At 44.1% G+C, this 12,350-nt stretch overlaps 1 protein-coding gene across 2 annotated transcripts in view; it reads left to right on the forward strand.

Annotated features, from left to right (window-relative positions):
* LOC121558458 (signal transducer and activator of transcription 5B) overlaps positions 1–12,350 on the forward strand; it is a 42,243-nt gene that overhangs the window by 17,636 nt on the left and 12,257 nt on the right. For both annotated transcript variants that reach the window (XM_041871864.2, XM_041871924.2), the window contains exons 10-15: positions 3,117–3,204; positions 8,074–8,196; positions 8,614–8,706; positions 9,005–9,211; positions 9,820–9,914; positions 11,929–12,071. In XM_041871864.2, the coding sequence (XP_041727798.1) occupies positions 3,117–3,204; positions 8,074–8,196; positions 8,614–8,706; positions 9,005–9,211; positions 9,820–9,914; positions 11,929–12,071 (749 nt within the window). The remainder of the gene's footprint in view (positions 1–3,116; positions 3,205–8,073; positions 8,197–8,613; positions 8,707–9,004; positions 9,212–9,819; positions 9,915–11,928; positions 12,072–12,350) is intronic.

Consider the following 12,350-nt stretch of genomic DNA (forward strand, 5'->3'; position numbering starts at 1 on the left):
CAATACGGAAGTGGTCCGATGAGGCAGATGCTAAGCTACAGGACTGTTTCGCTAGCACGGACTGGAATATGTTCTGGGATTCATCCGATGGAATTGAGGAGTTTACCACATCAGGCACCGGCATCATTAAGTAAGTGCATTGATGACGTCGTCACCACAGTGACCTTACGCACATATCCCAACCAGAAGCCAGGGATTACAGGCAACAGACCCACTGAGCTAAAGGCTAGAGTTACTGCTTTGAAGGAGCGGGACACTAATCCGGACGCTTGTATGAAATCCTGATTCGACCTCTGAGCCATCAAACAGGCAAAGCATCACAACAGGACTAAGATCAAATCCTACTACGCTGGCTCTGACGCTCGTCGGATATAGCAGGGCTTGCAAACTACGAAGGGAAACGCAGCCCGAGCTGTCCAGTGACGCGAGCCTACCAGACGAGCTAAATGCCTCGTTTCGAGGCAAGTAACACCCAACCATGCATGAGAGCACCAGCTGTTCCAGATGACTGTGTGATCACTGTCTCCGTAGCTGATGTGAGTAAGACCTTTAAATAGGTTAACATTTACAAGGTCGCAGGGCTAGGCGGATTACCAGGACGCGTACTCCGAACATGCGCTGGCCAGCTGGCAAGTGTCTTCACTGACATTTTCAACCTTTCCCTGACCCAGTCTGTAATACCTACATGTTTCAAGCAGACCACCATAGTCCCTATGCCCAAGAACGCCAAGGTAACCTGTCTACATGACTATTGCCCCGTAGCTTCATGGCTCACATCAATGCCATTATCCCAGACACCCTGGACCCACTCCAATTCGCATACCGCCCCAACAGATCCACAGATGACGCAATCTCTCTTGCACTTCACACTGCCCTCTCCCACCTTGACAAGAGGAACACCAATGTGAGAATACTGTTAATTGACTACAACTTAGTGTTCAACACCTTACTGCCCTCCAAGCTCATCACTAAGCTAAGGACCCTGGGACTGAACACCTCCCTCTGCAACTGGATCCTTGACTTCCTGACAGGCTGCCCCCAGGTGGTGAGGGTAGGCAACAACACATCCGCCACGCTGACCCTCAACACGGAGGCGCCTCAGGGGTGCATGCTTAATCCCCTCCTGCACCAGGGGTGCCAGGATAACTACCTCTCCCTTATCAGCAAGTCAAAGGAGCTGATCGTGGACTACAGGAAACGGAGGGCCGAGCTCACCCCCATTCACATCGACGGGGCTGTAGTGGCGCGGGTCGAGAGCTTCATGTTCCTCGGTGTCCACATCACTAATGATCTATCATTGTGAAGAGGGCACGACAACGCCTCTTACCCCTTAGGAGGCTGAAAAGATTTGGCATGGGCCCTCAGATCCTCAAAGTTCTACAGCTGCACCATTGAGAGCATCTTGACTGGCTTCATCACCGCTTGGTATGGCAACTACTTGGCATCTGACCGCAAGGCGCTACAGAGGGTATATCAGGCGAAAGGCCCTAAAAATGGTCAGACTCCAGCCACCCAAGTCATAGACTGTTCTCTCTGCTACCGCACGGCAAGTCTGGAACCAACAGGACCCTGAACAGTTTCTATCCCCAAGCCCTAAAACTACTAAATAGTTAGTCCGGGTAGCTATTTACTTAACTATTTAACTATCTGCATTGACCATTTTGGCTCTTACTTTTTTGACTCCACACATATGCTGCTACTTCTGTTTATTTTCTATCCTGTTGCCTAGTCACTGTATTCATTTTACATTTACATTTTAGTCATTTAGCAGACGCTCTTATCCAGAGCGACTTACAGGAGCAATTAGGGTTAAGTGCCTTGCTCAAGGGCACATCGACAGATTTTTCACCTAGTCGGCTCGGGGATTAGAACCAGCGACCTTTCGGTTACTGGCACAACGCTCTTAACCACTAAGCTACCTGCCGCCCCATATTCCTAGTTATATCTACCTCAATTACCTCGTACCCCTGCACATCGACTTGGTACTCGTACCCCGTGTGTATATAGCCTAGTTATACTTTTTCTGCATTGTCAGGAAGCATTTCACTGTTACATGCTGACCACACTGCTCGCTCGCATCTTGATTTTTGTCCACCCACAACAGACGCGATCAGGACACGCAGGTTGAAATATCAAGAAGAACTCTGAACCAACTATATTCATTTGGGGACGGGTCGAAAAGCATTAAACATTTATGGCAATTTAGCTAGCTAGCTTGCTGTTGCTAGCTAATTTGTCCTAGGATATAAACATTGGGGTGTTATTTTACCTGAAATGCATAAGGTCCTCTACTCCAACAATTAATACACAGATAAAAGGGTAAACCGAGTTTGTTTCTAGTAATCTCTCCTTCAGGCGGCTTCTTCTTCTTCTTTGGACTTTATATGGCGGTTGGCAACCAACTTTAAGGTGCATTACCACCACCAACTGGACTGGAGTGTGGACCTCAGTTCATCTTTCAATCACCCACGTGGGAATATGCTCCTAAAAACCAATGAGGAGATGGGAGAGGCGGGACTTGCAGTGCGTCAAGCGTCACAAAAACCAAATTCTGTTTTAGCACCGGGCAATGCAGACGCGCAAGCAGTGTGGGTGCAATGATTGAATAACATGTATGTGTACATTTATTTTGCAGCGCATGCGGGCGGTGTGGACAGCATGTTAGTCTACACCTGTTGTTTACGAATGTGACACATAAGATTTGATATATAACGAGGAAAACTGCTGAAGCACAACCAAGTTTCGAAATTACACCTTGTGTATTCTAGTATTCAAACTCTCAACAGTAAGTTCAAACCCAGACTGAGTTCAACAACAAAAAAAGTTTTTTTTAGGAACAAATTAGATGTCCGTTCCACGGTGTCCTCATAGTTGGTTACGGCCCTACACACACGCATACACACACACACACACACACAGAAAATAATGTGAAACTTCTACTCAATACAATTCTAGGGCCACTACTATCACCCACAACCAAAAGTTGACCAAAAATATACACATTTGTACTTACACAAATGCACGCGTGTACACAAACACACACACAAAATTTGAAACGTCTACTGTCGCCCGCAACCAAACAAGTTTTAATGATTATTTATCTGTCTGTGTTGCAGTGACAGCAGTGGAGAAATTCTCAACAACAACTGTGTGATGGAATACCACCGGACCACAGGAACCCTCAGTGCCCACTTCAGGAACATGGTGAGTAGAAAAAAAGATGTGTTGGTGCTTATTTGTCCTATGTCATACATGTACAGGTGTATTAACCCTTTACACTTGTAGGAATTGGCCTATATGCATAGGGCTCAATTGAAATCTTTCTTACAGAAGAAATATGAATAGCATATGCATAAGCTTGGTAGCAATTGAAAGGGAACAGTTTGGTCTAATAATTCTCCCATAATCTCCAAAGTTGAGGACACAACAGTTCACCTGACACAAGACTGAATCCAAACATTACACAGTTGATTTTATGTTCATTTTACATTTACTGTACTTTTTGCCGCATTTGTTGATAACGAAATCTGAAAATACTCTGGATACATTCAGTAACATGATAAGAATATTCCTGGAAAATGTGGGGTAGGTGCAACATATGACAAGGGTTTGAGTGAGAGGACTAACTGGTTTCTCCAAGTGGCCACACCCCTCTCCAAATTGTGCACAGTTAAGTAATTTCAATGCACTTTTATGACTCAAAGAAGAGCTCCACTATGTGCCGTTGAGGAACAAGAGTAAGCACACTTGTAGTTGTTTTGTTTGGAACACAGCCCTGCATCTCTGTCATCACACAATTACTGTTGTTTACACTATCCAAAAACGGGCCGTTATAAATCGCGATCTGGGTCAGGTGGGCAGCATTTGAAGGCTTGTTTTATTGCCAACATGACTAGATAAGTTATAAAATACGATCTTAGTGTTAGGCTTTCACAGGGCAAATCAGAGAAACGGATCGTAATTTTGGTGCGGATAGAAAGGAATCGAGTGCATTCTGGTGCGTGTTCCGCAGCTAGTCTTCTTTACAATAGACAAACAGGTTAATTCTGTTCAGAACAACGCAGGGTATGATGCCATGTCATCTTGTAACTGTACATCAAACATGGTGATCATAAACGTTGAAACTTTATGTTTTATGATATGGAAAAGGGAAGTACATATTTGGACTCACAGGTGTTTGGCTTGCTTGTATGACGTCAAAGTGGTATATATTATAATCCTCAATGTCTCATCTTTCAAAATACATTGTCCTCTTAATTTACAGCATTTCTATCTCTCAGACAACAAACGTGCAAAAGTTGTCCTATTAGCGGGAGGGATGGGGGCAAGTTCTTGTCGCAAGCGGTGCTCATGTTCAGAACGGCTGTCAGTCAAAACCCATACAGTGCTGTGAAGCGCAGAGCCTAAGCTCTGACTTCATTTATAGCATTTTACTGTACAGCCAGTGTGTTCCAATTTAGGGGTTTATCAGTGCCCAAATCTGCCAATTTCAACACATACAGCTCTGGAAAGAATTAAGAGACCACTGCATATTTTCCTTAAATCAGCATCTCTACATGTATGACAGCCATTCCATTCCAGTGTCTGTTGAATTCCAACACAGGCACACCTCATTCTACTGAATTAGGTACTGATTAGGTGATCACATGAACCAAATCTTATTTAACGAGGAAAAGTATAAAAACCACTGCTGTGGTCATCACTATCCTCTTGCAATAGGACCAGCTGGAAGGCAAAAACAGTGCTAATAGTACCTCAAAAGTAATATTAATCAAAAAATAACTATTGACCATACCAAAAGAGTTGAAAAGGAAAGTTTTGAGTGAGGAAAAGAAGGGTTCAATTCTGGCTTTACTGGCAGAGGGATACAGTGAGCGTCAGGTTCATAAGAACAAGGTCAAGCAGCAGACATTGAGGACAACAAAGCTACAGACCGGCAGAGGGCGAAAACGACTCTCTACTGACCGGGATGACCGCCAACTCATTCGAATGTCACTCAACAACCGTAGGATGACATCAAGTGACCTACAAAAAGAATGGCAAACGGCAGCTGGGGTGAAGTGCACGGCGAGGACGGTTCGAAACAGGCTCCTAGGGGCAGGGCTGAAGTCGTGCAAAGCTAGAAAAAAGCCATTCATCAATGAGAAGCAAAGAAGAGCCAGGCTGAGGTTTGCAAAAGACCATAAGGATTGGACCATAGAGGACTGGAGTAAGGTCTTCTCTGATTAGTCCAATTTTCAGCTTTGCCCAACACCTGATCGTCTAATGGTTAGACGGAGACCTGGAGAGGCCTACAAGCCACAGTGTCTCGCACCCACTGTGAAATTTGGTGGAGGATTGGTGATCTGGGGGTGCTTCAGCAAGGCTGGAATCGGCAGATTTGTCTTTGTGAAGGACGCATGAATCAAGCCACGTACAGTGGGGGAAAAAAGTATTTAGTCAGCCACCAATTGTGCAAGTTCTCCCACTTAAAAAGATGAGAGAGGCCTGTAATTTTCATCATAGGTACACGTCAACTATGACAGACAAAATTAGGAAAAAAAATCCAGAAAATCACATTGTAGGATTTTTAATGAATTTATTTGCAAATTATGGTGGAAAATAAGTATTTGGTCAATAACAAAAGTTTCTCAATACTTTGTTATATACCCTTTGTTGGCAATGACACAGGTCAAACGTTTTCTGTAAGTCTTCACAAGGTTTTCACACACTGTTGCTGGTATTTTGGCCCATTCCTCCATGCAGATCTCCTCTAGAGCAGTGATGTTTTGGGGGCTGTCGCTGGGCAACACAGACTTTCAACTCCCTCCAAAGATTTTCTATGGGGTTGAGATCTGGAGACTGGCTAGGCCACTCCAGGACCTTGAAATGCTTCTTACGAAGCCACTCCTTCGTTGCCCGGGCGGTGTGTTTGGGATCATTGTCATGCTGAAAGACCTAGCCACATTTCATCTTCAATGCCCTTGCTGATGGAAGGAGGTTTTCACTCAAACTCTCACGATACATGGCCCCATTCATTCTTTCCTTTACACGGATCAGTCGTCCTGGTCCCTTTGCAGAAAAACAGCCCCAAAGCATGATGTTTCCACCCCCATGCTTCACGGTAGGTATGGTGTTCTTTGGATGCAACTCAGCATTCTTTGTCCTCCAAACACGACGAGTTGAGTTTTTACCAAAAAGTTATATTTTGGTTTCATCTGACCATATGACATTCTCCCAATCCTCTTCTGGATCATCCAAATGCACTCTAGCTAACTTCAGACGGGCCTGGACATGTACTGGCTTAAGCAGGGGGACACGTCTGACACTGCAGGATTTGAGTCCCTGGCGGCGTAGTGTGTTACTGATGGTAGGCTTTGTTACTTTGGTCCCAGCTCTCTGCAGGTCATTCACTAAGTCCCCCCGTGTGGTTCTGGGATTTTTGCTCACCATTCTTGTGATCATTTTGACCCCACGGGGTGAGATCTTGCGTGGAGCCCCAGATCGAGGGAGATTATCAGTGGTCTTGTATGTCTTCCATTTCCTAATAATTGCTCCCACAGTTGATTTCTTCAAACCAAGCTGCTTACCTATTGCAGATTCAGTCTTCCCAGCCTGGTGCAGGTCTACAATTTTGTTTCTGGTGTCCTTTGACAGCTCTTTGGTCTTGGCCATAGTGGAGTTTGGAGTGTGACTGTTTGAGGTTGTGGACAGGTGTCTTTTATACTGATAACAAGTTCAAACAGGTGCCATTAATACAGGTAACGAGTGGAGGACAGAGGAGCCTCTTAAAGAAGAAGTTACAGGTCTGTGAGAGCCAGAAATATTGCTTGTTTGTAGGTGACCAAATACTTATTTTCCACCATAATTTGCAAATAAATTCATAAAAAATCCTACAATGTGATTTTCTGGAATTTTTTTCCTCAATTTGTCTGTCATAGTTGACGTGTACCTATGATGAAAATTACAGGCCTCTCTCATCTTTTTAAGTGGGAGAACTTTCACAATTGGTGGCTGACTAAATACTTTTTTTCCCCACTGTACAAGGTTGTCCTGACATTGTTCCCCAACTCTGAGGATTGGTTTTTCCAGCAGGACAATGCGCCATGCTACACAGCCAGGTCAATCAAGGTGTGGATGGAGGACCACCAGATCAAGACCCTGTCATGGCCAGCCCAATCTCCAGACCTGAACACCATTGAAAACTTCTGGAATGTGATCAAGAGGAAGATGGATGGTCACAAGCCATCAAACAAAGCTGAGCTGCTTGAATTTTTGCGCCATGAGTGGCATAAAGTCACCCGACATCAATGTGAAAGACTGATGGAGAGCATGCCAAGACGCATGAAAGCTGTGATTGAAAATCAGGGTTATTCCACCAAATATTGATTTCTGAACTCTCTTCCTAAGTTAAAACATTACTATTGTGTTGTTTTAAAATGAACATGAAGTTATTTTCTTTGCATTATTTGAGGTCTGACAACACTTTTTTTGTTATTTTGACCAGTTGTCATTTTCTGCAAATAAATGCTCTAAATGACAATATTTTTATTTGGGAGAAATGTTTTCAGTAGTTTATAGAATAAAACAAAAATGTTATTTTTACCCAAACACATACCTATAAATAGTAAAACCAGAGAAACTGATAATTTTGCAGTGGTCTCTTAATTTTTTCCGCAGCTGTATATGGGTACGAGTGTAAAGGGTTGATATGCATGTGTGAATAGGAAATGTGTTTTTTGCATATCCCAACTCCCCCTGAGACACCCTCAGAGTGGGGTCACGGCCAGGGTCTGCCATTATCAACGGCGACCCTGGAGCAATTAGGTTTAAGTGCATTGACAGATTTTTCACCTTGTCAGCTCGGGGATTCGTTACTGGCCCAACACTCTAACCGCTAGGTTAGAATGATTTATACTAATAAATACAATTACATTACTGATGTATTGTAATTGGATTTAAGGGGCATTTTACTCCAAAACCATTGGTGATTTTGCCAAATTGTGATAAGTACATGTGGTCAAAATGTTGTAGCATTTGTGTGGTTGTGGTCGATAAGCAGAGGTTGTTGTTGGTCTCTCCTGTGCTCTGTAGTCCCTGAAGCGGATCAAACGGTCGGACCGTCGCGGGGCTGAGTCAGTCACAGAGGAGAAGTTCACAGTCATGTTTGAGTCCCAGTTCAGCGTGGGGGGCAACGAGCTGGTGTTCCATGTCAAGGTAACAGGAAAATCCACTTCTAGAAACACCATGGCCCAGTTTGTCAAAACATTTCATCCAGATCAAAATGATCCTGTGTTGTGTTCAATTCTGTGGAGTCTGTGGTCCCTCCTAATGTTTTGGATGCAGTTTTAAGACAAAAATGGAAGCAAATCTCTAACATACCTCATCATAATGCTATTACAAAGATAATGTTATATGATACCATGACATTTGGTAGAAATATTGTCTTTGTGTCCTTAAATGAAGGGGGAACACAATTTAATGGGGCAACAGGATTGAGAGAACACAGGATCATTTTGATCAGATTTGATGTCTTTCATTCTGTAGTGAACTTTGAGTATGATGACCTAAATTAGTCTAATTAATCAATTAATGCAGTCAGTCAAACTGTTTTATTCTTGCTTCTGTCTCCAGACATTATCTCTCCCTGTGGTGGTGATAGTTCACGGTAGTCAAGACAACAACGCCACGGCAACGGTCCTGTGGGACAATGCTTTTGCAGAGCCGGTGAGTTTATTGGCCTTTACCGGAAGACACTTTGCATACGCCTCTTTTGCACATCTCTTATCTGCCACTGTAGTTTATGTAAGAGTTGGAAAGGCTCAGAACAACTCCTGTGTATACGTCATTCTTATCCCTTTTTCTCGCTTTCCCTGATTTCACCCCTTTGCTTTCCCCCCTTGCTGTTCCAACTCTCTCTCCTTCTCCCGCTTCTCTCCCTCTCATACACACACACTGCTTTCGTCTCCCTTGTTTATTCTCTGTTCCCTTTCTCTCTCTTCCTCCTCCATCCCCAATCCCCCAGGGCAGGGTGCCATTCATAGTGCCTGACAAGGTGCTGTGGCCCCAGCTGTGTGAGGCCCTGGACATGAAATACAAGGCAGAGATGCACAGTGCCCGCGGCCTCTCCGACGACAACCTGGTCTTCCTGGCCCAGAAGGCCTTCAGCAGCGGCAGCATAAACCCAGACGACTACCGCAACATGACCATGTCCTGGGCCCAGTTCAACCGGGTACAACTGTTTGGTTTGACTTTTATATTGTTTTACCAGTGCACTGTCTATTACTAACGACTACTTTTTACTGACTACCTCCACAACCTGACCATGTCCTGGCCCCAGTTCAAACAAGTTCAACCGTTTCACCACTGACTACTACTGCAACATGACCATTAAACCACTGGAATAGGGATGTTGCCACAGACTTAAAGCTGTAATCCATGATGATGAAACAGCCACGCCAGTTTGCGATATTACAACAAAAATGATTTACTGCAAACAACGAACACAGTTTTTTCCCCTCTGACATCATTGCACACACGATATAAGAGCAGTATGTATTGTCTTTTTTTTAACCATTCTCAACAACGCTCCTCAACACGGCATCATAAACAATAACAGTGGTGGTGGGGCGGCCTGTGGCGCTGTTTCCCCATACTGCGGATTCCATCTTTAAGACTAACAGCAATACCTGTGTCAAAATGTATGCACTCACTAACTGTAAGTCGCTCTGGATAAGAGCGTCTGCTAAATGACTAAAATGTAAATGTAAAATAGTATTTGTATTAGAAAAAAACCCAATGGTATTGTGAACCAGGTTTAATTATCTATTCTATCCACAGGAGAGCTTGCCTGGGAGGAACTTCACCTTCTGGCAGTGGTTTGATGGAGTCATGGAGCTCATGAAGAAACACCTGAAGCCCCACTGGAATGACGGGTGAGAGGAGTGCTTCAAGTCAGAGCATTTCCATTAGAGTGGCTGTGTGGCCGAATTCTCTGGACGCCTCTTCCCTATAGTTTAACAACCGTACCTTTTACACTTGTGCGGGATTTTCTACATTACACACAAGAAAATGTACAGTGAGGGGAAAAAAGTATTTGATCCCCTGCTGATTTTGTACGTTTGCCCACTGACAAAGAAATGATCAGTCTATAATTTTAATGGTAGGTTTATTTGAACAGTGAGAAACAGAATAACAACAAAAAAAATCCAGAAAAACGCATGTCACAAATGTTATAAATTGATTTGCATTTTAATGAGGGAAATAAGTATTTGACCCCCTCTCAATCAGAAAGATTTCTGGCTCCCAGGTGTCTTTTATACAGGTAACGAGCTGAGATTAGGAGCACACTCTTAAAGGGAGTGCTCCTAATCTCAGCTTGTTACCTGTATAAAAGACACCTGTCCACAGAAGCAATCAATCAATCAGATTCCAAACTCTCCACCATGGCCAAGACCAAAGAGCTCTCCAAGGATGTCAGGGACAAGATTGTAGACCTACACAAGGCTGGAATGGGCTACAAGACCATCGCCAAGCAGCTTGGTGAGAAGGTGACAACAGTTGGTGCGATTATTCGCAAATGGAAGAAACACAAAAGACCTGTCAATCTCCCTCGGCCTGGGGCTCCATGCAAGATCTCACCTCGTGGAGTTGCAATGATCTTGAGAACGGTGTGGAATCAGCCCAGAACTACACGGGAGGATCTTGTCAATGATCTCAAGGCAGCTGGGACCATAGTCACCAAGAAAACAATTGGTAACACACTACGCCTTGAAGTGATTTTCTGCTAAGGGGACAGGACAACTTCACCGCATCAAAGGGGCGATGGACGGGGCCATGTACTGTCAAATCTTGGGTGAGAACCTCCTTCCCTCAGCCAGGGCATTTAAAATGGGTCGTGGATGGGTATTCCAGCATGATAATGACCCAAAACACACGGCCAAGGCAACAAAGGAGTGGCTCAAGAAGAAGCACATTAAGGTCCTGGAGTGGTCAAGCCAGTCTCCAGACCTTAATCCCATAGAAAATCTGTGGAGGGAGCTGAAGGTTCGAGTTGCCAAACGTCAGCCTCGAAACCTTAATGACTTGGAGAAGATCTGCAAAGAGGAGTGGGACAAAATCCCTCCTGAGATGTGTGCAAACCTGGTGGCCAACTACAAGAAACGTCTGACCTCTGTGATTGCCAACAAGGGTTTTGCCACCAAGTACTAAGTAATGTTTTGCAGAGGGGTCAAATACTTATTTCCCTCATTAAAATGCAAATCAATTTATAACATTTTTGACATGCGTTTTCTGGATTTTTGTTGTTGTTATTCTGTCTCTCACTGTTCAAATAAACCTACCATTAAAATTATAGACTGATCATGTCTTTGTCAGTGGGCAAACATACAAAATCAGCAGAGGATCAAATACTTTTTTCCCTCACTGTACGTACCTGCTATTCGCTCTGTCGCTTTCCCCTCCTTCCTGTTCTCACTCACCCCACACATGATCGGCCGTCTTTGTCTGGTGTACAAACTTTGACAAACTGTAACTATAAACTGCCTTTCTCTGTTGTAAGCTGTCTATAATAAACAGCAATCGGATTTACAGCCCATACACATTGTAACATCTGTGGGGCGGTTCGATTCGCTCGCTCGCGCAGCCTCAGCCTTTCCATTAACCCTATTATTAGACTGTATTGTTGGTGTTGATGAAAGGAAGGGGTTGGATGAGCAGCCTGTTGACCATAGTCTTATTGTGAAACACATCTTAAAAATTGTGGAATGAAATAGCGCAACGTGTGTGTGTGCCTGTTGTTTTTTACATATTGTGTGTGTGTGTGTTTACACACCCGTTTGTGTGTGTGTGTGTGTGCGTGCCCGTTAACTTTCATACTGTGTGTGTGTGTGCATGTACTGCGTACACTTATGCGTGTATGTTTACATACTGCGTGTATGTGATATGCAGGGCGATCATGGGCTTTGTGAACAAACAGCAGGCCCAGGACATGCTGATGTCCAAGCCCAACGGGACCTTCCTGCTCCGCTTCAGTGACTCTGAGATCGGGGGCATCACCATCGCCTGGGTGGCAGAGAACCCCAACAAAGCAGGTACTGTACTATACTACCCACCTAGGAGTAGGCAGAGTGTTTTCGGACCAAAACATGAGCCCATGCATGGTTGTCCACATCGTGATCGAGTGTAGGTAATTGAGCCAGGAAAAACATTGTTGCCGATATTCATTTGGTTGACAAACGGCTAACATAATGCAGATAGATATGATGTTAATGTGTAACTTGATGTAAACATTTTTATCTGTGAAACTGTTGCCGCAATATGTGGAAATAGCTCCACCATTTCCTGGTTTCTAAAATGTTCAACGGATTCTT

Source organism: Coregonus clupeaformis, chromosome 1, assembly GCF_020615455.1.
Source record: "Coregonus clupeaformis isolate EN_2021a chromosome 1, ASM2061545v1, whole genome shotgun sequence".
Lineage (NCBI taxonomy): Eukaryota > Metazoa > Chordata > Actinopteri > Salmoniformes > Salmonidae > Coregonus > Coregonus clupeaformis.